At 44.6% G+C, this 25,723-nt stretch overlaps 2 protein-coding genes and 1 long non-coding RNA gene across 5 annotated transcripts in view; 2 read left to right on the top strand and 1 right to left on the bottom strand.

The window, feature by feature from the left end:
• The first annotated feature begins 586 nt into the window (after positions 1-586).
• Positions 587-13,264, top strand: hpse (heparanase). Its single transcript, XM_061061294.1, has 12 exons — positions 587-852; positions 2,380-2,507; positions 4,038-4,166; positions 5,181-5,354; positions 6,341-6,512; positions 7,201-7,248; positions 8,094-8,187; positions 8,258-8,364; positions 9,763-9,877; positions 9,977-10,101; positions 10,737-10,883; positions 12,880-13,264. The coding sequence occupies exons 1-12, from the start codon at positions 644-646 to the stop codon at positions 13,037-13,039; spliced, it is 1,608 nt and encodes a 535-aa protein (XP_060917277.1). The 5' UTR covers positions 587-643; the 3' UTR covers positions 13,040-13,264.
• On the bottom strand, positions 2,895-17,057 carry LOC132992145 (uncharacterized). The gene is made up of 2 exons (XR_009676302.1): positions 16,937-17,057; positions 2,895-2,928 (listed from the first exon to the last, which is right to left on the bottom strand). It is a non-coding gene; the product is annotated as an uncharacterized LOC132992145 (long non-coding RNA).
• The window catches only part of ppp3ccb (protein phosphatase 3, catalytic subunit, gamma isozyme, b), a 30,265-nt gene continuing 20,170 nt past the window's right edge, over positions 15,629-25,723 (top strand). For 2 of the 3 annotated variants that reach the window (XM_061061296.1, XM_061061297.1), the window contains exons 1-2: positions 15,629-16,201; positions 25,101-25,298. In XM_061061296.1, coding sequence (XP_060917279.1) covers positions 16,150-16,201; positions 25,101-25,298 — 250 coding nt within the window. In that variant the 5' untranslated portion in view covers positions 15,629-16,149. The remainder of the gene's footprint in view (positions 16,202-25,100; positions 25,299-25,723) is intronic. The other variant, XM_061061295.1, reaches the window with a different exon arrangement.

A 25,723-nucleotide genomic window follows, 5' to 3' on the forward strand; every position in this document is an offset into this window, starting at 1 on the left:
TGTGTGAGCATCGACTCTAGAGAGGAGGGGGGAGGGGGAGACAGCTCTCTAAAATGTTTAGAATTTAGACTGCAGTACCCATTTTAACCACTAGATGTCAGGGTTACATAATGCTCCTTTAAATAACCATAACTTGTTTTACACACTTAAAGACTCTTTTGCAGTTTGAATTAAAGAATTGAACTTAAATTATTTATTTTTGTAGAGATAAGATGGTGGATAGAGTCAGAAATCAGAGAAAGAGATAGTAGTGAATGACATGTGGGAAAGGAGCCACAGGCCAGATTTGAACCTGGGCTGCCTGCTTGAAGGACTACAGCCTCCACATGTGGGGTGTGCGCACTAACCACTGCGCCACCAGCACCCTGAACTTTTTAACTTTTTCATTCATTCAAATCATTTCAAAACATCTAAAAGTTTTTATTTTTATTTGTTTGTCTTTATTTCGAGATTTAAGACTGAGTACATGTTCTTTTATTTGAACTTAAGACAGAGAGAGACAAATCCACACAAAGAGTAAAGATTCATATGTATGGGGGCTTGGGTCCTCAGCCCCCCCTCCCCCCCTGACGTCCCTGAAGGTTTGCTCAACAGCAGGAAGTGAAGCGAGCAGCTCTGTCTTCTCTCATGTAGCGCTTCAGTCATGAAGTCGTTCCCGGTCTTCCTGCTCCTCCTTCTCCTCTCTCCCCGGACTGAAGGACTCAAAACCCGGGACCAGAACTCTTCACATGTCCCGGACGTGGACCTGGTTGTGGACGTGTCCTCTGCGGTCCGCCGGGTGGACCTGCGCTTTCTGTCCGTCACAATCGATGCGAGCCTGGCTTCAGAGGAGAAGTTCATGTACCTGTTGGAGTGAGAAAAACATCGTTTTTATATTCACAGCACCTCTGATCCGCTTTAAATCCTGTAAAGTCCTCACAGAGGATCCGAGTCTGATCATAGTCCGGACTGAGCTGAGAGGATTGATCCTCTTATCGTTTCACTTAGTCCGAAGAGATGACCCTTAAAGAGCAGGTTCTGATTCTGCGGGGTCTTCTCCTCTCACATTAATAAGAGAGGATCCATCTCTCTGTTTTCTGCTCTGTGCGAGGGTTTCAGTTAAACTGCAGATTAATATTTAAAATATAAAGTTGAAAGAACACCATGTTATTGACCTGTGTCCTTCATGAGTCTTCAAGGAGTTTGAAAGATCTTGTTGTTCGACTTTAGTTTGATATTTAGTTTATTCATGTTAAGTTTATTAAGATATTTTAAAGCGTTTTCTTTCTTAAGAACAGATTTATGATCATTCGTTTGGTGAGCTGGGAAGTGCAAAACAAAATTACTAAGCGTGAAACACTTTTACAAACGACTGAATCTCTCCTGAAACGGGATCTACCAAATGCTGGAGGTGACCCCGACGTGTCTGAGTGAGCGGTCTGTTACTCCTTACCCTATACCCTTAAAGGGCCTTCACACCCAAACTGGGACAATGAGAATCACAGGTGTTAGTTGTTGAGACGCTACTCTGCAGATATGGTGACTGCGTTTTCTTCATTTTGCTCTTAAAAAGTCATATTCTGTGCTGTAGAACTGAAGCTTCATGTGTTTTAGAGTTTTTCTTATCCTGACCTGTTGCTAACAAGGTTTTCTCAGAGTGGGATTTGGAGATCCTCAGGGATCCTTGATTGGATTCCAGCAGTTTATTTTCTCTCCCCCAGCCGTTTACAGAGTTTATGACTGTGTGTGTCATGGGTTCATACACTTCTAAATAATGTAGAAGTAAAAGAAAACCATTTCAGACCCTTTCTCTCCTACCTCTCTCTCGCTCCCTCTCCTCTCCTCTCTCTCTGCTCTCTCTCTCTCCCTCTCCTCTCCTCTGTCTCTCTCCTCTCCCCTATCTCCTCTCCTCTGTCTCTGTCTCTCTCTCTCCCCTCCTCTCTCTCTCTCCTCTCCCCTATCTCCTCTCCTCTGTCTCTGTCTCTCTCCCTCTCCTCTCCTCTCTCTCCCTCTCCTCTCCTCTGTCTCTCTCCTCTCCTCTGTCTCTCTCCTCTCCCCTCTCTCCTCTCCTCTCTCTCTCCTCTCTCCTCTCTCCCCTCTCTCCTCTCTCTCTCCTCTCCAATCTCTCTCTCCTCTCCCCTCTCTCCTTTCCTCTGTCTCTCCCCTCCCTCTCTCTCCCTTCCCCTCTCTCTCTCCTCTCTCTCTCCTGCTCTCTCTCTCTCTCCCCTCTCTCCTCTCCTCTCTCTCTCTCTCCCCTCTCTCCTCTCCTCTCCTCTCTCTCTCTCCCTTCTCTCCTTTCCTCTCTCTCTCTGTCTCTCCTCTGTCTCTTTTACAACATTTACAGTTTGTTCTTTAAACCTCTGAGTGCTGAATCATCTGAAGTGTCTGTTTGGGTTTCAGCTCTCCAAAGATAAGAACGCTAGCCCGGGCGTTGACTCCGTCCTTCCTGAGGTTTGGAGGAACCCGACAGGACTTCATGGTGTTCACTCCTCAGAGGAGTCATGAGCAGGGTTCAGGTGACGCCGCAGGTAAAGTCACATGTTTCCTCATCCTGAATCTCGTGTCTCTGAGCTGACATACCACTTCTTCTTCTTCTTTTGTGATCCTTCTTTTCCTCCCACACCAGTTTGTCAGGCCGTCACGTGAAGCTTGTTCAGACTTGTTTTGTTTTTTTGCAGAGACCACAGACGAACCTTCCTGACTCAGCAGAACACTGTGAAACAAAACCAGAGTGCATTCTGGGAGCTTATGTCCAGTTGACCCAATAGCAAGACCATCAGACTTATAAACAGATTTATTACAAAAATACGGTGGGCTGGACAGGCAGGTAGTTAGAGGCAGGGGGAGAACGGCGCTGAGGAGGGAGAGGGGGGAAGTCGTGTGGCTGTGGCGTGGGCGTTGGAGGGAACGGCTGAGCAGTGTGAGGCTGGAGCTTGGAGGTGGAAGGAACTGGAACAAAAACACACAAAGAGAATTAGTCAAAAGGAAAAATCACAAAAGACTTGCACAAAAAGATCATGCAATGAAAAAAAACACACAATTGCGTTTAGCCAACAATACCGCATGGAGAGCGGAGTGAGTGTGAGTGAGTGAGTGAGTGAGTGAGTGAGTGAGTGTGTGTGTGTGTGTGTGTGTGTGTGTGTGTGTGTGTGTGTGTGTGTGTGTGTGTGTGTGTGCCAGGAAGCCACGCCCAGCCCCTGAAAACACAGAGGAGAAACCTCACAGCAGCGCGGTGGGGGGGGTTTAATTAATGTTTTATTATGCAGAAAGTCAAATGTAGACTCTCTGTCTTTAGTTTTAGGATTGTTCCAGCGTAGCTCACATGTCCTGCTTTAGTCTGGGTTCAGATTTACCCGCAGCACTGAAACACGGCCAGGTCTTCATTTGATACATGCGAAACGTATATAAGACTGTAAAAAGTTATTGATAGTTCTTACAGGAGCCACAAAGCAACAGGGAACGAGGTAGTGACCAGATTCTCAAGGGTTCCTCTTCAGCAGTGCTCAGGAAGTGACCTGGCACCTCTCCAGCTCTGACAGTAGCCGGTCCCTTCTCAGTAGGCAGATATCTGTTCCTCCTTTGTCTGATTCATTCAGTGTGGAAGTGGCGCCATTAGCCCGCCTCATGTTATCGACCCTCCAGCTCAGATGTGATCTGCACGATGGCTCAGTGAATAATACAAAACTTCACATTGCATGTAAACAATTTAATAACTGAACATTTGAAAGGCGCGTTACCCGAACCGGCCGAATCCATCCTCCTTTGTTTTGATTTGGAGGCGCACATGAAGTGATGTTTTACATTTAATTTCACACTGCATTGTGGGAGTTAAAATGCAACTCATTTCCTGAAAGGATGCATTAAAAACCATACTGCACAAAATCAGGAAGTTAGTATCCATGCTGAAATGTTCAGTCAACTGAGGTCGACCCAAAACATGACCACGAGGGTTCAGTCTACTGAAACCTTTAATTTGGAAACTCTCTGAGCTCCCTGTACGTGTCCTAAAAAAATCTACACTTTGATGAATTCCTGTTGTTGCCTGTTGTCGTTTTTAGCGCTATCATGTGATAAACTGGAGCTGCCCCCGTGGCTGGAGGAGCGTCTGAAGAACGAGTGGACTCAACAACAAGTTATCCTCATGAAGGAAGACCTGAGGAGGAAATACAGAAGAGTTAAATTCACAGGTACGTCTTTTGCTCTCGTAGCTAACAAGATGTGTTACTGCGGGATGTGACGTCTGGTTTTTGCACTTAAAAAGCCCTTAAGATCTTAATGAAAGGAACAGTCAATGTAAAAAGTGTTGTATCTGACCTTTGCGTGATCTCCTGACTCAGTTCATGAGCTCTGCAGAGAGTTGTTTTTTCCTTATTTTAAAGGCACAGGAGCCTCTGTGTATCCCTGAGAAATGTATTATTATAAGGGGTTCCACATGGCTCCATGCATGGACCACTGCTATTTAATTGAAATGCTCCTGTTTGCTGCATGAAGAAAATAAATGAGTTATCCTTCTACGCAGATGATACACTGTTTTTCATTTCTATCTCCTCAGTTGATTACATTCTGAATTTAATCACTTCTGTTTTGCCACATTATAAAGAGACTCATCCCCAGCTAAACCGTTGTTTTCCTCTGTTTTGGCTTGCTCACCGGGCGCTCTCTTCTGATGCTTTGTGACGCATTTTTCTCGCAGTTTTTGAGCATGAATAAAAGTTTATAATTATTCAACTTTTCAGCTCAAGCCACCGAGTCACAGCACTCGTCAATGTCACTTTTGGTCAAAGCAGCCAATCAAATCAAGTAGGAGGATTAACCCTCCGCTTTTTATGACATGTTCCCTCCTCGTCTCAGAGCAAAGAAACTGAGAGAGCTCTACGTTTGCTCGATTTAATTCATTCTCACTTATTTTGTTTGTATGCGCACGAAGCCCCACCCCACAGTAGCTTCCAGCTGCCCCAGATGCAGCTCACTCTGACATCTCTCCATTAGTGCATGTCCATAGGATCCTGTTTGTGCATGTGTATATTTCAGCCTATGTGAGTTGCATGACTTACAGGGTGTAAAAACAGAAATTTCCCCTTGCGAGGATCAATAAAGTAAAGTTGATGCACAGCTGATTTAACTGTCTTCATCTCAGTGTTATAAAAAAGCCTGAGTCCTAAATGTTGATGTGTATTTATTATAATTCTGTCCTGTTATAGAAAACACCATCGATATGCTGCACTCCTTCACAAACTGCTCGGGGATGGATCTGATCTTCGGGCTGAACGCGCTGCTCAGAACAGCCGACAACGCCTGGAACAGCAGCAACGCCCGCCAGCTGCTGCAGTACTGTGAGTCCAGACGGTACACCATGTGCTGGGAGCTCGGCAACGGTACGCTAACTGTGCTATGTCAACAATGTGTTGTGGTTTTGTTGGTGCAAAATTTAATGGGTTCATCGAAGATCAGTTCAGTTAAAGGGATACTTCACCCATTTGCATTAAGCTTTGTATCATTAGAAACCTGGTAGTATTTTTGAATGGTCGTGCATCCCGCCCTCATTTTCCCCTGAGATGGGAAATCTTTGCGTTTCTAAGTCTGAAAAGGAGTCTCGCGGCTGTATTGCTGGCCGCCGGCCACTGCCAGCTCAGCAGCCGAGACATAAGGCCTGCCTGTCGGCGGTGCTGTGGACGAGGAGACGGGCCGGCTCGAGCTCGGGCGGACTGGTAGTGTCGATGCTCTCACTGTTTGCCTATGGACACAGACATAGAGTCTGTTTTCTGCCAGGAATTTCCAAGATCAATTCTGGAAGAAATCTCTGAATCTGTTGAGGAAATGGTCTTATGTGTTGAAGAAAATATGTCTGTAAATGTTTTTATTACTATATTTCTACTGCTATACTGTATATTTTGGAGAAACTGTATCGATCGAATTTCCCTCTGGGATTAATAAAGTATTTCTGATTCTGAAATAGAGGACCTTAGTGGGAGTGGCCTGCGGTGCTGTGCATTCTGGGATTTGGTGTCTTTCATCCACTTGAGCCAAAAAGACACTTTCTGCCTTTTCTCGGCCAAGAAGGCACCAACTTCAAAAGTTATTTCACATTTCTACTACATATATGACCCAATGTCACTACAGATTTGTGTTTCTTTGACCTGTTCTTTATGTTCCTTCTTTGACAATCATATTTACACGCTGAGGTATCTGAGGTTTGAGTTTCACTTCTGGGTTCTAAGGCTGTTTATCACCTCACTGCACACACAGGAAGTTATTTTGTCTCGTTCGCTTTCCCTCAGCAAAGTCGTGACAGACAGACGAACAGGAAGTTAAGCCGTTTTATTGAGTGTGAGCTGTCTGATGATGTTTCGTCTGTCCTCAGAGCCAAACAGCTACGAGAAGAAGGCGGGGATTCGAGTGGACGGGTTCCAGCTGGGTCAGGATTTCACCCATCTCAGGGAGATGATGTCACAGTCTGAACTTTACCGCCACGCTGGACTGTTCGGGCCGGACGTCGGTCAGCCCAGAGACCACAGGACGGACATCATGCAGGGGTGAGACGTCACACGGCGTCCTTACTGTCAGAGGCTAAAATACCACTCAGGATGAATAAAATACTGAGAGATGATCTTTTTCACGCCTGTCTGACCTCCCACGGACTGTTCCCCAGTCCAGGTGATCCAGAACAGAACACCTGGACTGTGGAAAACTAGCAGCGTCCCGTCAGAGGACGTCAGGCTGCCAGGTCAGAGATACAGCCGGGGTCCACACCTTTCTGTGCCTTAAAGCCATCAGTCAAATCTTCAAATCGATTCTAAACCGTCCAGGTAGCCAGGGCAGGTGTGCTAAACGGGAGTGTTGTGATCTTTACCTTAAGCACCAGTTCAAATTCTCGCCGCAGCGTTTTGGACGAGCTGGAGCCGTTTGATGGCGAATAGAGAGAGATGCGTTAGTGTAAAAGGAGACGATCTAAAAGCATGGATGACCTTAACACGGTTCTGCATGACATTAAAATCCACTAACATCAAAGAGAAAAACTTTTAAAAACCTTGGACATTGGGTTCAGATTGTGACTCTCTAACTGAGTTACAGATTCTCGTGAGCGTTAATTATTTGCAGAAGTGTTTCAATTAGGAATGTCTGTTTCTAAGTTTGTCACGCAGAAAGTCATCGGAGACATCTCACGTGTGTGTGTGTGTGTGTGTCCGTGTGTGTGTGTGTCCTTGTATGTGTGTGTTGCAGGTTTCTGCAGAGTGGAGCAGACGCTGTAGATGCTGTGACCTGGCATCAGTAAGTTCATCAAACCTCACATCGTTTATTTGTATAAATCTGAAGTGATTTGAGATCACAGCTGTTTGTTGCTTCACCTTTTATTTTAACGTTTGGATGGTTTCATGTAGAAAACTACTTTCTTAACATACACTTTGTATACACAGCAGCTGTGTGTGTGTGTGTGACTCGTGGCGTGCATCGTTTGAAAGCTTTGCGCGTTGAGATCAACAGCCACGATCTACACATCCGTCAGACCAACGACAAACACATTACCATAAACGACTGTGTACTGACTCACCGTTTAAAGTTTGACTTTTCTGGGCGTAACACAAAAACCGCCTGCTGCATCTCCAAGAGTCCCCGAGATCCAAACCCAGAACACATTCCATCCTCAGACTGATTCAAATCAGACGCTGCTATCCTGATATTTCACTTTTCTCAGGACATTAACATGGCGCCTGCACTCAGAGCTCTCGAATGGCGGCACATTTCGCCAATCACACGCCACCATTCACTGCTCCCAGCCTGTAACAACCAATGAGAGCCTGAGTTGACCTCTCTACACAGAATAGCTCAAAGCCCCACGTTATATCAGCTTCAGTTCACACCTTTTATTGAGTTATGCAGTCATTTCATCACATTCTGAAACTCCAGACTCTGAGCTTTAAAGGAGACCTTATTGGTGCTCGTAGTCCAAACCGTTTGAGAAGAGAACTTTTGTCACCATAAGTCTGGATATTCATTTTTTAGTCTGATTTTACAGCATGTTGAAGTTAATCCACTGTAGCGTCTTCCTGCTGAGTGATGGAAATAAACGACAGGTTTGTTGGCGCTGAACATTCGTTCTGTCTCCTGTTCTTCAGTTATTACGTGAACGGCAGGGACACGTCCCTGGAGGACTTCCTGGATCCTGAAGTTCTGGACACTCTGACCCTAAAGACCAATGAAGTCCTACAGGTAAGCAGATGTTTGAGACGTGGGCAGGTGAAACAACATGTTATAATCTGTGTCTCCTCTCCTGGTTCAGACGGTGAAGCTGGTTTCTCCGGGGAAGAAGGTGTGGCTCGGGGAGACCAGTTCGGCCTTCGGGGGAGGAGCCGCCGGTCTGTCGGACACGTTCGTCGCAGGATTCATGTGAGTCTCTACGAGGCTGAGGGGCACTGAGATCGAGTCAAGTCCAGCTCTAATAAAAGACCGTTTCAGATCCTGTGGTAAACGTCTTGGTGGTGGTGGAGTAATCCCAGGATGAGTCTGCAGAGGGCGCTAAGCGTTTTGTTCTGTTAATCACGCCATAGTCCCCCGATATAAAACCAAGAACTTCACCAGACGACTTCAAGCCTCTACGTAAGCCGGTGAAACCTCTTAGGGTGTTTTCCCATCATGCATGATTTTTTCGCTGTGTGTGTGTGTGTGTGTGTGTGTGTGTGTGTGTGTGTGTGTGTGTGTGTGTGATGCATGATTTCTTCCCAAGTCAGTACGTTAGTGTTCACACTGATCACAGGAAACGGACTTTGGGGTCAAGTGTGTTCAGATCAGGGTCCAGGTCCCTAGTATGAAACCACCCTTACATAGACGCTCTTCTCCCACCACTGGAGAGCAGCACTCCTCTGGCAGCCCTGCAGCATTCTGCTGCTGGCCAATCAGAAGAAAGTGAGCTTGTAGGGAGGGGGGGTCTTAAAGAGACAGTAACTGAAACAAGATTTTTTACAGACACCAGTATCAGATCAATGAAATTGTGTAAAGCTGCTCTGAAGGTTTCACACACTGACCACATGAGAGGTGGACACGAGGAGACTCAGACTCACCGTGTTACTCGAGGATCATAAAGATAAACTTTTGGATTCAGATTTTAAAGAGTTGAACTGAACACAGGGAGGTGGAGGGCACACAGATCTCTAATTGTGTTTAACAGGGGGGGGGGGGGGGGGGCTCGCAGCTGATTGAGTTTAGTGATTACCCATCAGCCCCGGTCTCGTGACAAACCTACACACAGCTGCTGCTCAGTTTAAACCACGATCACATGGACACGCTACACAGCGGCTCTGAAACCGTCCTGTCATTACCACAAGAACCAAGTGTACCACGGTATGGAGACGTGGTCACGTGATGGTGGTGTAGAGACGTGGTCATGTGACGGCGGTATGGAGACTGGAGACGTGGTCACGTGATGGTGGTGTAGAGATGTGGTCATGTGACGGCGGTATGGAGACTGGAGACGTGGTCACGTGACGGTGGTGTAGAGACGTGGTCACGTGACGGTGGCGGTGGTATGGAGACTGGAGGCATGGTCACGTGGCGGCGGTGGTGTGGAGACGTGGTCACGTGAACAAACTACACCGTGCCACAGTAACCCCTCGGCCAACCAGGGCGCCTGTTCTAATATTGTAACAGTAATGAATGTGATTTTCTGTGTTTATATTTTTATTAACGCACATGTTGGCGTTGCTGCCTCGTCGTTCCTGCATCATTCACACGCTTCAGGGTTGTTCCACGCCGCGTCTCATCGCTGTGACCTCTGTGTGTCCTCTGCAGGTGGCTGGATAAACTGGGCCTGGCCGCCACGCTGGGTCTTGACGTGGTGATGAGACAGGTGTTTGTCGGCTCTGGGAGTTATCACCTGGTGGACGAAAACCTGGACCCACTTCCTGTGAGCGGTCTCGCACGCTAAGGCGGTTAAAAATGTTCCACTGCTGCTCGTTCTGACAGGACGCTCTGTAACGTCTCCTCCTTCTTCTTCTTCTCTCAGGATTACTGGCTGTCTGTTCTCTACAAGAGACTCGTTGGACCGGAGGTTTTAAAAGTTGAAGCCTTTTCTGACTTTTCCCGCCACAAACGAGTGAGGCTGTACCTGCACTGCGCGCACCAGCAGAGGTATAGAGAACAAACCATATGACGTATTTTTGGAGGCCAACCCGGAAGTAGCATCGCCATGGGGTCTAACGAGAATTCGCCCTATGGGATTTTTGAATTGGATTTTCGATCCTTGCAGAAAATAAGCTCTGTGGCAAACGCACGTTTCTGAAGCGTATGCGTTTTGTTCAGCAGGATAATCTTCACAGATGAACGCCATGTTTATGATGTTTGAAGCGTTAATGCGGCCGACAGAAGTAAAAAGCTAACGTTATGCTACACGCTAACTACACCACGGTTGAATGATTGTGACGTCAACCACTGTAGTCACATTTAGCCACTTGTTAGCAACCGCCCTTTTAAAGACGTGTAAAAACTTCAAAATTCACAAGTGGGGGTATTACCTAAAGTAGTTTATGTGGTCTAACAAAACGCCAACATCTCTTAAGCTTGTGTTAACCACAGACCTTATTCCAGGTGTCTTACCACAAACCCATTCAAAATCCCCGTTGACTTTTAGACCATAGACCCCATGGCGCTCAAATGCTAACTTACTTCGGGTTTTAGGACTCATTCCTGTGGCGCTCTATTCCTCCTCCATGAATCCCCTCCTCAGTGTGTCCGCTCCGCCTCTGATCTCTGTGTTTACTGCGCAGATACAGACGAGGAGCCGTCACGCTCATCTCCATGAACCTGAGGAATAAAGCGGTCAGGATCTCCGTTCCTGCTCGTCTCTCGTCCAGCACAGTGGAGGCGTTTGTTCTCCAGTCGGAGCGTCCGGGGGAGGAGGGGCTGTACTCCAGGTGCTCGTCAATACACTCATTCATCACCGCGTGACGCCTGGTTTATTCTCCTCTGGAGTCACGGGAAGAGTCACGTTTCTTTTTTCTGTCCTCATTTCCCTTTTTTTTTTTTTTTTTTTTTTGTTATGATTAACATTTTTATTGTTTTCAAATGTTTTACAACAGTACAATACCAGACAATGAATGATCTAGAACAATACCCAACAAGGGTAACACTATCAATGCAGGACAAAAAAAAAGACAAACAGAAAAGAAAAGAAAAAAAACCAGACCTGACAAACAAAAATGATAATTAAGGTAAATTAAATACAGGAATTAAGCAAGACGGTTAAAATATATGTAAAGAAATAAAAATTAAAAAAATTAAAATAACAAAATTCCACAACCACAACATGATTATATCAGATTAGGCTGGTTGGAAGTGTTAAGTTGTCCACCTTTTACAGAAAGTTGAGTTTCCATAAGATTTACAGGGGGCTGCTCATTTCCCTTTTTAACAATCTGAGCAGCATCTCTGATCCACTCACACAAACATGTTTTATCCAACAGCAGCAGCACTTTAAATCTCATACAGCTGCTTTCACATCCGCAGAAAACTCAGGCTGAGCGTCATGTGTGAACACAAACAGCTGAATGTTTCTCTCTTTCTCACCCGGAGTTTCTCCTCCAGTCTCCTCGTATTAATTCTGCAGAAAGTCAGAGTGAGCTGATGTGAGAACGCAGCAGGATATAATCAGGAGAATTCACCTGGAGCGAGTGGTGACGATTATTCTCTGTGATCGCTGCACGACCATAGACTGTCTGCACACCACCTCTACCATCTCCGTGCTCTAATGAACCTGCTGCATTATGTTTCCTGTTCTCCAGTATGTTCTTCTCCACTCTTTAGTTCACATTGAGATTCTGTTCCACTACATGTGGCATTGATAGAAAGACAAATATTCACATTATAGCGTCGTATAGAGGACTCTGTAGCTTCAACTGCTACTTCCACATCGTTCTTTTTACATCTCGTCTTACCTCAGGAGACCCCCCCTGTCTGACAGGGTTAGTCTCCCGCTGTGAGGTTAATATGTGAACGACAAAATCAGGAGAATATCCGGAGCAGTCCTCCTAAAATGATCTAGATATTTTCAGGAGTGCATGTGTGAAGAAAGCTACAGACGGAAGGGAAGCATCTTTTCTGATCTAAATTTGAATAATAACTGTGTTGACTACACCAAAAACAATAGATTTATAAATGTAAATATGTTGATTTAAGTCACTGCCAGAAGAAAATCTATTCTATTCTTCAACACTACACACAGAAAAGGGATGAAGGTTTGATGTCTTACCTCAGATAACAGCTTCGTTTAGTTGTCTTCTTTGTGTTTGTCGTCATAACAGTGTGACGCTGCTCAAAGTGATAAACAAAGGAATGTAAAAGGAGGAAATGAAACGATAAAATGTTCATCCCGTCAAAAGAAAAGACCGGAGGGCATCGAGTTTGAGAGGATTTGTCCACAACAAAGTATGCACATGAAATGAAATGAGGAATGTGCAAACTAATAAAGTGCAGAAAGATGTCAGAATACAATGTTAGAATAAATCTCTAGTTTCCTCACGTTGAAGACCGAGGAGCTCCTCTGCAAAACCAAATCCTCGCTCTGTAAAAAGTAAATAAAATCCCCCAAACAGAAGCAGCAACTGGCGCCCCCTGTGGACAGAGTGTGTATTGTGAAGTCCACTTTAAAGATCTGGTAGTCTGGGTTTGGTAATCTTTCAAAGTCTGGACCTGGATCAGGGGGTCCCAGTCCAGTTTTTATTAAATTAAGGGGTATAAAAGTGAGCTGGATCACCTGATCCTGGGACCCTGTGTACTTTATATCAATCAGGATATGTTATGAACTTCATGCTACCTGTGTGCCTCTGCTTTCGGTCTTTATGCTAAGCTAAGCTAACATCCTGTGCTCAGCTCAGAGCGGAACACGCTGACATCTTTGTGTTTTCCTTGCAGGTCTGTGACCCTGAATAAAGACGTTTTAAAGATGGTGGACGATAAAACTCTCCCTGAGTTGAAAGGAGCTCGTCTCCCGCCGTCTGAACATCTACAACTTCCTGCTTACTCGCTGGCGTTTTTCGTCTTTATCGACGCCGGAGCTGCCGCCTGTTTGTGACCTCTGTGACACCTGGACACGGACTCCTCAGAGGGACAATTTTATACGCCAACGATATCACCTTTAAACCAGCAGGTGTGTCACTGAGAGCTGCTCATCACTGGACGACAAAGACCTTGAGTCAGATTTAAACAGAGACTGAAGGTTTTTATTTATATGAAATAATGATTGCTGTGTTACTGAAGTTTCCTTTCTATTTGCGATAAACGTTGTTGTTGACCTGAATCAGTGTTGATCTGAGCCTCCTTGTTCATTAAAACCTCCAACATCAATTTAAAGGAGCAGTATGTAACTCTGACCCCTAGTGGTTAAAATGGGTACGGCAGTCTAAATTCTAAACATTGTAGAGAGCTGTCTCCCCCTCCTCTCTAGAGTCGATGCTCACACAGGTCACCATGTGGTGTACACTGAAGCTTCAGTGTTTATCCAGCTCTGCATCGGTCTGTAAACCTTTCTGTGTTCTAACCTCTCTCCATTTTTCAAAAGCATCTCCAATATTGATCCTAGTTTGAGCACGTTTCTGCTCGTGGAACTTATTAGAAACATGCAGAGACTTTTTAGGTCGGGTACAATCACTTCTATCTGAACCACTTCTCTTGCCCGCTTCCATCACTGCAACACCTGTTGGTTTGACCTGATAACTGCTCTCATATCTGGCAAACCGAGGGGCGTCCAAAACAGCCGTGTGGGGGGTGCCTTAAAACCGCCTACCTTCTCTGGTCCAAACAAATCCAGAGCATTCAGGATCAGAATCTAAAGTTAGAAGGAGGACATACTGGCTGCTGCATTGTTGTCAGAGAAGCCAGCACTTCAACATAGCATGTTTCCTTAATGTCTGATCATATAGTAAGGTACCTTTATCATTTCACTCTCTACACATCTCACTCGTTTGACCTTTAAAGCACAATTAAATGCTAAATGTTGACAGAGTCCAAATATAAAAAATAATTTCCCTATAAAGAGAAGCCCTCATTTCATCAAGACAATATAAGGACATTATTCTGAACCCTATAAAGACACGCCTTTATTTAAATAGTGACACAACTCCTGCACTATATCCTGTTGTTTCAGAGCAGCCACTCCCTCCTTACCTGCAGTTTAATGTCTCACTCTACACTTAAGGGTTACTTTGTTGTTGTGTTCCCGGTTTCTCTCCCAACTCACATTAACACCAGTTAACCTAACGAGCATGTCTTTGGACTGTGGGAGGAAGACGGAGTACCCGGAGAGAACCCACACATGCACTGGGAGAACATGCAAACTCCACACAGAGAGGCTCCTGTCAGACAGGGATTCAAACCAGGAACCTCCTCACTGTGAGGCAACAGCACTAACCACTGCCATGACATATTCTCGTCAATGAAAGTCAGTTACAGGCTTTGTAATCCAGAATATAGCTAAACCGTATTACTCTTATAAAAACCAAGATGTTTCAGCAGTACTGGCCTTCATTAGGGAGAGGGACACATCCTTTTTAACACCCTACAGCCCTCAGTATCTAAAATATTTGAAGCTGTTTGATGAGTGACCACATGAGGGCGCTGTAGTCCGCTCGTCTCCTGGTGTTGTGTTCATGTGTTTGACAGAAAAGCTGCAGTTATGATGTTTATGATCACATGGCAGAGCGTTAGTGAATCGTGGCTGTTAATTAGTAAAAACAGAATAAACATGGATGTGTCTTTAATCCAGCTGAGGACCGGAAACAGGTCCTGTGATGGACTCGTTACCAAACTCCTTTAAAAAATCGATCAATTTGAAATATCTCTGTGTTTGGATGAAGGAGTGGGACTCACACATGAGGGATTCTGATGTTTTATTAATCTATGGATAGTTTTCTACAAGTCGGCACACAGAGGAAAAGTTTTATGATTAAAAGTCACCCCCCCTCTTGTGTCCTCCTGAAAGTAGTAAAGAGTAGAGAAGCTTCAGGTGAAAACGAGGAATTTACAAAGATTATGAATTTAAAGACTATTATTTGTTTATACACTGCCGATTTAACGGACTTGTCTACATATTAAAAACGTTTCTCAAATTTTTAGGTTTTCTTTTTTGAGGGGTGCCCCAGCTCTCTCTTTTTTATTCATGAGATATCTACGGAGTCCCTGAAGTCCCAAAGAGTAAAAAACAAAACTTGTGTGCACAATATAATTATTATATCATCATTATATATTTATGGTGATATATGGTGCGCACAATATTCTAACTTGTATTTAAAAGTTGCATGGATATCTACTAATCCCTGAAGTCCATAAGAATATATTTTGTGCGAAAGTTATACATTTTCTTTAGTTTTTGGGACTTCAGAGACTCCATAGGTATCCATGCAGCTTTAAATACTAAGGTTTAAAACTAAGTTGTGTCAAGAGAAAAAAACCTTTTTGATAGCCTAATAACATTTTTAGTTCCCACATTAAACTGCTAAGGGGTTAGTTTTCATATATTTAATTTGTCATAATAAATCCCACTCATGACTGTAGTTTTTTCTCTCTATGTAAACCCTCTGAGTGTATGCGGCTCAGCAGACCGAGAACGAGGTGCATTAATATCTCATTAATACTACACTACCCACAGCCCCCCGCGTTGAGCCATGTTGTAGGAAATCCGCTTGCGGCGGATTATTGTAATCCGACAGAGGGTCTGGACGACACATCGGATCACGACAGAAGAGCAGAGCCCAGCGGCCTGTAACAGATGCAGCTCGTCCCAGAATAAAAGGGATAAAGTTGAGATATGATCTGACGCACTGCTCGCTGCTCCTGAACGCATCATCAGCGGCAGCGGCGCGCGGGCCGTTTGTTTCCTGGAGCGTCTGACGGAGCTGACGGACGGCGTCTCGGCATCACTGCACCGCGGACCACAGCGGAGAGGAAAAGCCTTCATTTGATATTTAAAGACATTTCCCCCCTTCTTCCTTCCCCTTTCGCCAGTTTTGACACCAGCCCGGCTCGGCTTGGCTCGGCTCGGTCTGCAGAGAGAAGCGCTGCCGCTGACACACAGCTAGCTAGCGCGGCTAGCCCACCCCAGCTAGCGCGGCTAGCTAGTAAGGAATTTATCGAGTTTAGTTAGAAAATTAACAAATTCTTTGACCTGTCAGCCAACACGGAGGGAGGATGTCGGCGAAAGAGCAAACTAAACTCTCCACCATTGAGCGACCTGTTAAGGGTGAGTGACATTTTAATGTTTAAGTGTTCTTCTCGGTGCAGGAAGTTAGCGGTGGCTGCTGTCAGAGCTAGTATGCTAACACGGCAGCTGGATGACAGCAGCCCCGCTAACAGATCCTTTACTCGGCTCTGTTTTTATAACGAGCCCGGCGAATGGAGGGTGGGTGTTTCAGGGAGAGAGAGGAAGCCACGTTATGCAAGTAAATCAATCCAGCAGTGCTAATGAGTTAGCCTGTTAGCTTAGCTGTCCGGAGTGCCAGATGTCAGCTCGGTGTTTGACATTCAGCTGTGAACTGTTCTGCTTCACGGAGCGACGCCCCGCACACCTGGATCCTGTTTACTAACCAGAAATGCACCTTTTCATGTAGGAATTAAATTAAAAATGGCAGCTAACGTCGTGTCATGACACATTCAATGGTTGTGGATGTAAATGAAGCGCTGCAGTGAATGCAGGAGGTGTGTGTGTGTGTGTGTGTGTGTGTGTGTGTGTGTGTGTGTGTGTGTGTGTGTGTGTGTGTGTGTGTGTGTGTGTGTGTGTGTGTGTGTGTGTGTGTGTGTGTGTGTGTGTGTGTGTGTGTGTGTGTGTCAACCCTTCCCTTTCTAACAGCTGCTTTCAGGAAATAACAGCTTTTTACCGTTTTGAGAATATTATTTGAGTTTTCCACAAAAGTCTGAATTTATCGCAATAAATAAACTAAAAAAACATAATATTTAACGAGTCTGTGCACATTTTTACCTGTTTGATGGAGGCCCAGGAATGACTGCCGTGCTTCAACACCATCAGATGAAGCCAAAGCTGTCGGATACCTTCAGATTCAGTGGTGCCAATTTAGTGGTTAAAAAAAGCAGATTTTTTTGCTTTAGGAGGAACATTATTGTCTAAACATTAAGAGCAGCAGACAGACACGAAAACTGAGTTACCAAACTAAAATCCCACCCTAATTTTAGCCCCTGCAGTCCCTTTAATAGCCTTCTGTGCATGTTTTGACAAGTTAGGACAGCTCTCAGTCCCCCCCCCCCCCCCCCCCCCCCCCCCATGCATTTAGAAAAGGTTAGAGATCAGCAGAAGATTCATGTGTGTGGGACGTGAGCGTCCACAGAATGTGCCTCTCAGAGTCCCCTGCTTGATGTTCTGGATCAAGACTTAAGAAATGTAAACCTCCGTGGGTGACTGGAGGGACGGGGGACGACTCTGCTGCTTGTGCTGGCTTTAGAGACGGAAAGAAATCTTAGTGATTATATAATCAGGGGTACTCACCCTGTTCCCCAACAGTGCAGCAGATCGGCATTGTCTTACAAAGCAAAATCGAATTTGGGATTTGTAATTTAATTTGTTTATCGATGTCCCGAAGAGGAGCAGAATCAGGTCAATGTCATCCATTTATGCGACATTTTGAGCGATGCACGGGCGACAACATGACAGCAATATGTACCAGAAAGACTTCATCCGTACCAGGAGGGAAAGAAATGAGCATTCACATGAGTAGATTTGGTTGTAGTTGTTGATTATACAGTAAATAAAGGTTTGATTTTGAAACGGAGTTGAACTGACTGCAGATTAAAGCGCTTTTCATACTGCTTTTCAATCGCGTTTCGTACCTCAGCTCAGCCATCATCACGTCTTTGCGGGATGATGTGGGAGCTCCACATACACACAGTCAGCTATGCACACACACAGTGCTGCGCTACCCGCTGGCTCAGATGATCCGGTTTCGCCTCTGTAACGCCTCTGTTACTACCTCTGAAGACGGTACAGAGGGGGGTCACTGCGTCCCCTCATTACGCCCTCACGACATGCAGATTAAAGGCGAAAAACGTCACAGGGACGTAAATATGGCAGCAGTCTGAATACGGTTAAAGAGAATCAAGAAGACAATGAAATATGATCTTCATTTGGTCGTTGATGTAACTGTGAATAATTTAGTTTTTTATCCATAAGGAGCTCAAACTACAAACAAAGTTGTCCATCTCATGTCAACGATATATCTGCATTTTAAACTCCTGTATGAACAGATATAATCTTTGAATCCTCGCTGTGCCACCGCATAAATAACATCTCCTGAACCTGCTCATTCAAGACTTCACCCCTCTTCATCTCCTCTCAGTTCTTCTGCTTCAGTCTGGAGCTGCAGCAGCGTCTGCTCGCACAAACACACTGCTGCTGTTCAACTTCGCTCTCCGCTGTCGTCTGAATTTAATTTGATTTTCCTTTTTTTTTTGTCACAGATTTTTTTTCTGAAATGAGTCTTGCATGCAAAGCACAAATTCAAACCATTCAAAAGCAAACACACAATATCTGAAGGGGCGGCAGTAGCTCATTATGTGATGACGAGGGTCGTAGGTTCAGGTCCCGGGTTCATGGGCCAAGTATAGAAAATAGTCTGGTTGCTGGAGAGGTGCCATTTTACTTCCTGATTACATTGGCAAGGCAGTCTAACATCGCTCTGCTAATCTCCACCTCTTGGTTTGTCCGGTATGTGGACTAAATGGTTAACAGACTTGAGCTTGTATATTTATTTTCTAGTCTTATGACGACTCAAAGCACACGGCAGGTCACACCTACACATTCACACACTGATGGTAGAGGCTGCTGTGTAAAGAGTCCATCAGTATTAACTCATCCATTCATACAAATTCACACACTGATGGTAGAGGCTGCTGTGTAAAGAGTCCATCAGTATTAACTCATCCATTCATACACATTCACACACTGCTGTCAATGAAGCAGGGGGAGCAACTTGGGGTTAAGTGTCATACCCAAGGACATTGACATGTTACTGCAGGAGCTGGGGATCGAACCCCCGACCTTCCAGTTGAGGGACGACAACGACTCTACCAACTTAGCCACAGCTGCCCCGGTATCAGTCCACACAGCCACGTCTACATGAAATGAACAAAACACAGGATGTAGAAAAGTGTCTTGTTCCTTCCCATCAGTAGCTGAAGTCTGCCAGTTTGTCGCACAGTGAACGCACGTCGGAGAGAGAAACTACGCACTGCACTCCTGGACGCCTGGTAGTGCAGTACGTAGTTCGGGCCCGCATTCATTGCAGTTAACTTGCTACATATCTTACAGATTGGACCTTTAATCAGCAGGTTGATATATTGAGTTGTGTGTTTGGGTAAATGAGCAGCAGTGTATGATTGGCTCAGTGTGTTAGGACGGCTTAGGAGTGTAAAGCTGCAGGAGAGCGTCACATCATTAAACCTGCCTCCCTAAGACAGCTGCTCAATCAGGAAGACAACACACACGTGCACGAAAAACATGCACACACTCCCAGATACACACTCACACTCTCCAGTCTTGTTTGATTTTGCAGACAATATTTAATGTCCACATGTCACCTTCATGTAGCACATTCTGCTGTTGAAGACTTGCACAAGGCTGCAGACAGACTTGGATAAACTGTGGAGCCCTGCATGAATTTGTTTCTTAAAAATGGCGTCCTAGGTTGGTCAGATAGCCTCGCGGTTATGTTTAGCCCCATGTACAGAGGCTAATTAATCCTCGTATCGGCGGCCATGGGTTCAAATCTGACCCTGGTCCTTTGCTGTGTGTCGTCCTCCCAACACTTCCTGTCTCTGTCTGCGTCTGTCCAAAAAATGACTTCAAGAAAGTCAGCTGTTTGGAAAATGTATTTTTTGTTTTCCCACAAAAATGCCAAAAATATTCCCAGATTAGCATTCCCATCCTCTGAGTGCTGTTTGTATTTATATTTAGTGAAAGTGAGCAGAATAATTAACGGTCTTAAACTGTTAGTTGGACAGAGAAGACATCTTGGATCTGTCTACTTGCGTTCTTAGATGATGAATTTCTGCATTTACTCCTCAACATTTTATTAAACAACCCGGCCCTATATCGATAATAATCCTGGTCGATTAAGTTTTCTGTCAATGTTCTGATTGGTGAGTTATTTGAGGGTAAACAGTCCTGCTGATGGGCATGTTCATCATCGATGCCCTTTTCCTTGAAATGCTGCAGCATCCTGGTCAATGGGCTCTGAGTGTGTGTGTCGGTGTAATATGTGTGGGTGTGTACCCACCGATGGATCTGCTCTGGCCTTCTGGCTTAGTTACTGCTGGTAATCGAATCAGTCCGGCGGTCTGCGGCACATGTAATGATTCTGTCCTCATTCATCATAGATGTAGCTGGGCCTGAGGACGGAGCACACTCAGGGGGCTGTCTGGGCCCCAGGGTGGAGCTCCCCCTCAGGCCCTAGCCCTGTGTCCCAAGATGACAAATCAGTAACAATGAGAGAGATTGATTTTGTGTCTGTACCACAGCTGGGTTTAACTCAACATGTATCATACTATCTTGATTTAAAAGAGTGATTAGCGAGTTAGCATATTTCTGTACGTCCTCTCTACATGTGATGAGATATCGTGACTAACGTGTGTATTTATAGTGACACATGAAGGTGTATCACCGTAGTAACTGTTCTCAGGTGGGATCAGTGTCGCCTCACACACTCGTTCCTCCTCCTCACTCATGTGGAGAAAGTATTTCTGAAGATATTCATACACACTCTGTCCTGGCCTAGTGGACTAGTTTAGCGAGTAAAACCAAACCAGGTCGCACACATTCAGCCAATCATGTGCACGCTCGTGAACTGGTTCATCCCCAGCTCAGATTGTCAGCGGAGGAGGAAACCTGACGAGCTGAAAGCTGATCAGATGAGATGATCTGACCGATTGTTAGAAAAGCAGTGAAGGGAGGAAAACAAAACCAGAGTTGTGAAATGAAGAGACGCAGACCGTGGTAGGAAGTGGTATTCAAATAATCAACGACACTGATGAAATGAGGAACAGAAAAACACTTCTTCACTGTACCTGCACCACCCGAGCGATCACAGAGTTCAACTTCTGCTGTCGTTAACTTCACTAAACTCAAACACGGAGAGAGTAAATGATGGATTTATTGCAGATAATTCACTGAGTGTGTCCTGTAACATTCAGACTAATTTAACACCTCTTTGGTCTCATCCTGTTCTTCAACTTTGTCCCTGCAGGCCACCGTAGCCCCAGTGGCCTGCAGCTAGTCAAATATAAGCAAAACATGGCGTGTATGAAACAGACAGCTGCTGTGTTTCTGTTTCTGCAGCTCTCTGCTCTCGGCATGGTCGGCCTGCAAACATCAGCAGGAGCAGTGAGTCTGGGTGGTAAATATTAGAGCTACTGCTGCAGACAAACACAGAATGACAAACATCAACACAAACAGAACCCGGGATGTTTTTGACTACAAAGTCACCTCTGATGTTGTGTGGTTGGAAATGAAATTGAAAAACTTTCGTCCATCATGTGGGTGGAGCTACCAGTGTTCCTACCAAACTAAGTAAAAAAAAAAAAGAAAGGCTGCACAATCAGACGTTATAGAGCTCAACAGTGAGCTTCAGGAAGTAAAAAATTATGTTCATTTTCTCCATAGTGGATTTGATCATGAGCCATGATGTCATAACCATCACAGGTAGACTGACCACGAGCTACCTGAGTGTCAGAAGATGACAAGTTCGTCTGATATCAACCTCGTTTTAAGAATACCACAGTTTATTCACGATATCGGGGAAAAGAACTACACTACTCACAATCATAGTGTCACAGCAAAATCGCTGATTATTGTAACTCGCTGTTACCATGGCAATGTTTCCCGCCCCTCGTCACCATATGTAATCTGATAGTTTAGCTAGCTGGTTAGTTAGCTAAGAGTAAATGTACTAATAGCTTGTTATGCTACAGTCATAACACACACAATAACAACGACTCAAGTTACATTTAAGAGGTATCATCCGCAATGGATTGTGGGACTTTTTTGCACAATAATTATGCACAGTCTTTGACGGAGTCAAATGTTTTATAGTCAGGAGTATTGCGGTAGCTGGTTGTCATGGTTACAGGCTCTCTCGACTCTCTTGATATAAGGATTTTTATGAAACATCAGTAGAGGATTTGAACAGAGAAAATTTTCCGTCCGGAACCAGAGCCGGATAAGTGGGCGGTCTCTGTTGAGCTCTATAGTTGTAAGATTTTTATGAGGCGTTTCTGTCATGTTTTATCCCTGATTTACAAATCTGCCTCATTGAAAGTTTAAATCACTAAATGCTCAAACTTCACGATTAGTGGACATTAAAGGCGTGGGAAAACTGAATGATCACTGGAGGGTGATCTATATGCTGTTTTTGCAGCACATATTGTTTAGGCTTTTACAAAACGGGGCAGCAAACGTCATCCCCAGTCTTCAAACTCATCTTCCTCTCCCTGCACATGCCATCGTCTACTGTTAGAAAAGTGGCTGTAGAGAGAGAGGAGCTCAACCTGACAGGTGAAATCTATGGCTCGATTTGAACTTTGTATTCATATGCAAATGTCTGTTTATTATATAAGGTTATTAAAACCTTAAAAAAATTAGCTTAATGGTAATGAAATGGTGTCGGATGTTTTTCAAGGCTGCCTTCCCTCTGATGTCGCCTCCACTTTCCTGCAGGACTCGTCGACACTACTCAGACCACAAGTGGAAACCAGAATATTGTTCAAACTAATTTTGCATTCATTTGCAGAAATCTGTTCATAAAGATTATGTCATCGCCTCTTTATTCATTTGGAGGCTGCAAAGCGGAGGCGTACTTCATCTTTTGCAGCCATTATGCATTTGAAAAGAGGACACATTGCTTCTTTTAGGTCCGTCTAGTTGCAGGGTGCTTCTCGTTTAAAGCAATAAATTCCCAAAAAACAGATTTTTTGTTTAGTTTTGCTCAACAAGTTGCGTCTTATTTGCATTTGAAGCGACTGCAGATTGCGTCTTTGAGATCCCTCGTGTTGTCCCAAATGGAGAGAGGAAGCCCTGCCCCCTGTACGTGCTGCACACAAACCTGTGTAAATACTTATGAATGATTACAGATTGTTCGGCTGATTGTTGTCGATTGAAAAGGAAAGTGGTCCAGGCTGATTTGCTCAAAATATTGCAAAGTGAGACACTTCCGAATAAAAAGGCTGAGGATTGTGATCGATAGTAAAGGAAAATGTGTGACTTTTTGATCCAGTAGATGTCGCCCTTTAGCACCATCATGAAACCAAAACAAACTTCTGTTTGGCCACACCTCCTCCACACTGATGTGGAAACACAGCTCTGACAACAACACAGCCAGCGGGACTCGAGCTTCTCACTCATTGTAGACAGTCATGACTCAGAGACACATTTACACAAGATAGACTTTATTCATGATATATTTATATGGATAATGTTGCACGTTCTTCCTTTTAACTACTCCTTTTTGAACAACAGAAGAAACCTCTGCATGCATGGATTAAATACAGAAGACTACAGCTTTGCTTTCAGTAGTTTGTCCAACATGCAGAGTACAAACAATCCACCACAGACGAGTAGATTTAAACAATGAAGTCAGCTTCTTTCTTCATCTTAAGAAGTTAACTCAGAGTCGTCCTCCCTGTGAGATGAAGGTGTTTTCCAGGCATTAAGCTGTTTGGTATTTCCTCCAGGCGCAGCTTTGTGCTGCCAAACTGTTTCCTTTGTGTGCGGGTCGAGCCTGGACATGCCGTCATCGTCTTCGGGAGGAATCTGTGTTACTGATCCGTCTGCAGAATCGAACAACAATACGTCTCCTTCAGCAGAGCTCAGGAAACATCACAGACGCCTGCTGATACGCCGTGTAGGGTTAGAGATCAGTGAGAAATCAATGTGGAGTGGACTGATGCCAGCTGTCTCACAAACACATTTATTACATCATATGCAAGTCTACAGGGAGGAAGGAGAGAGAGTGAGATCAAGTTTATAGAACAACTAACTGCAATTCATTTCACCCATTATGAACCCGATCAGTTTACTGGTACCTGAAATGTCAGAGAAGCCGACGGCACAAAGTGAAATCAACAACATTTAAGATCTGTAACCGTAGCTTATTATCACTAATGAGAGTCTTCCAACATTCAGCAGTTTATAGACTCAATGAGAAAAGACATGTTTCTAATAATGCTCTCACAAAGTAAATACGTCTGTCAGATATGAGAGCAGTTATCAGGTCAAACCAACAGGTGTTGCAGCGATGGAAGCGGGTAAGAGAAGTGGTTCAGATAGAAGTGATTGTACCCGACCTAAAAAGCCTCTGCATGTTTCTAATAAGCTCCACGAGCAGAAATGTGCTCAAACTAGGATCAATATTGGAGATGCTTTTGAAAAATGGAGAGAGGTTAGAACACAGAAAGGTTTACAGACCGATGCAGAGCTGGATAAACACTGAAGCTTCAGTGTCCACCACATGGCAACTTGTGTGAGCATCGACTCTAGAGAGGAGGGGACAGGGGGAGACAGCTCTCTACAATGTTTAGAATTTAAACTGCAGTACCCATTTTAAACACTAGGTGTCAGAGTTACATACTGCTCCTTTAAAAAGGCAAAAGTTCTTATAAAATACGAGCTAAACATGATGTCTTTGTTAGCTTAAAAACAAACTTTCAACATGCAGAAAGCCGAGCTCTGTTATGTTCTGAATCTTTATGTTAATTTCTGTGTTTTTTAATGAGTCTAATAATTCATAAACGATTTGAAGAATCTTTAAATTGACAAACTGAGACACTAACATTCTCTGCATACAGTTTCTCCAGTGTCCCAGATTTTCAGTTTTTTCCTTTTGTCTCTCTTCATGATGACATCTGGTCGAACGAAACAAGACTTTTGAAGACTGAGATGAAGTGATAATGAAAATAACTTTTGGCTGCAGCCCTGATTTATTGTTTACCGTCTGTAGTTTTGTCCAAAGACCAAACTCACTGAACCAGGATCAGTTATCTGCAGAGTGTAGTGTGCTAAACCTCCAGAGCGTCCCGTCTGTCTTCAGAGTTATCTTTGATTGTGTGCTCTGACGTCATTGTTCTTGTGTTTCTGTTTGTAGCGGTGCCATATCCTCCCGGTACTCGCCTGACGGTCAAAGACCTGTACGTGGACGGGAGGCCCAGCGTGGAGCAGCTCAAGGCCCATCTGGTGAAGGAGGGTCGGCTGGAGGAGGAGGCGGCTCTGCGGATCATCAACGAGGGAGCCAGCATCCTCCGCCAGGAGAAATGCATGCTGGAGGTGGAGGCCCCCATCACAGGTAAAGAGCGACACCTTCAGCTCAGGGCATCAGGGCGAACATGGAGGGAGTTAAAGTGAGACAAAGACGGAGTGTGCACGGCCGGCTATTTCTACAGCTGCCCTCTCTGACATGTGGCTTAGCTTAGGTATCCACCCTCGTGCCCTCCGACTATTTTTATCTCCTTCTGCTCTGTCCTCCCCTCGCTCATTGTTTTCATATTTTCATCTTCCTTGTCTCCTGAGATTATTTTTAAACTCCTGATGGACATTTCAAAGATTTGCTCGCTCATTTTTCTACATTTTCTTTCCTTTTTTGTCGATGACTCCGACGAAAGCTCCAGATAAACAATCGATCAACAACTGATTTAAATCTTCAGAAAAGTATTTTTTAAATATTTACGCACTTTTAATGCCTTTATTTTCTTTTGGAAAGGTAGCTGCGTC

The sequence above is a fragment of the Labrus mixtus genome, chromosome 17 (genome assembly GCF_963584025.1).
Source record: "Labrus mixtus chromosome 17, fLabMix1.1, whole genome shotgun sequence".
NCBI classification, from domain to species: Eukaryota; Metazoa; Chordata; class Actinopteri; order Labriformes; family Labridae; genus Labrus; species Labrus mixtus.

What these genes read in the sequence shown, in the direction of transcription:
- hpse (XM_061061294.1), top strand. Translation starts at nt 644, where the DNA reads ATGAAGTCGTTCCCGGTCTTCCTGCTCCTCCTTCTCCTCTCTCCCCGG. An exon ending in AGACCAATGAAGTCCTACAG is followed by an intron (nt 8,188 to 8,257) that starts GTAAGCAGATGT and finishes CTCCTGGTTCAG; the next exon opens with ACGGTGAAGCTGGTTTCTCC. An exon ending in CACTGCGCGCACCAGCAGAG is followed by an intron (nt 10,102 to 10,736) that starts GTATAGAGAACA and finishes TTTACTGCGCAG; the next exon opens with ATACAGACGAGGAGCCGTCA.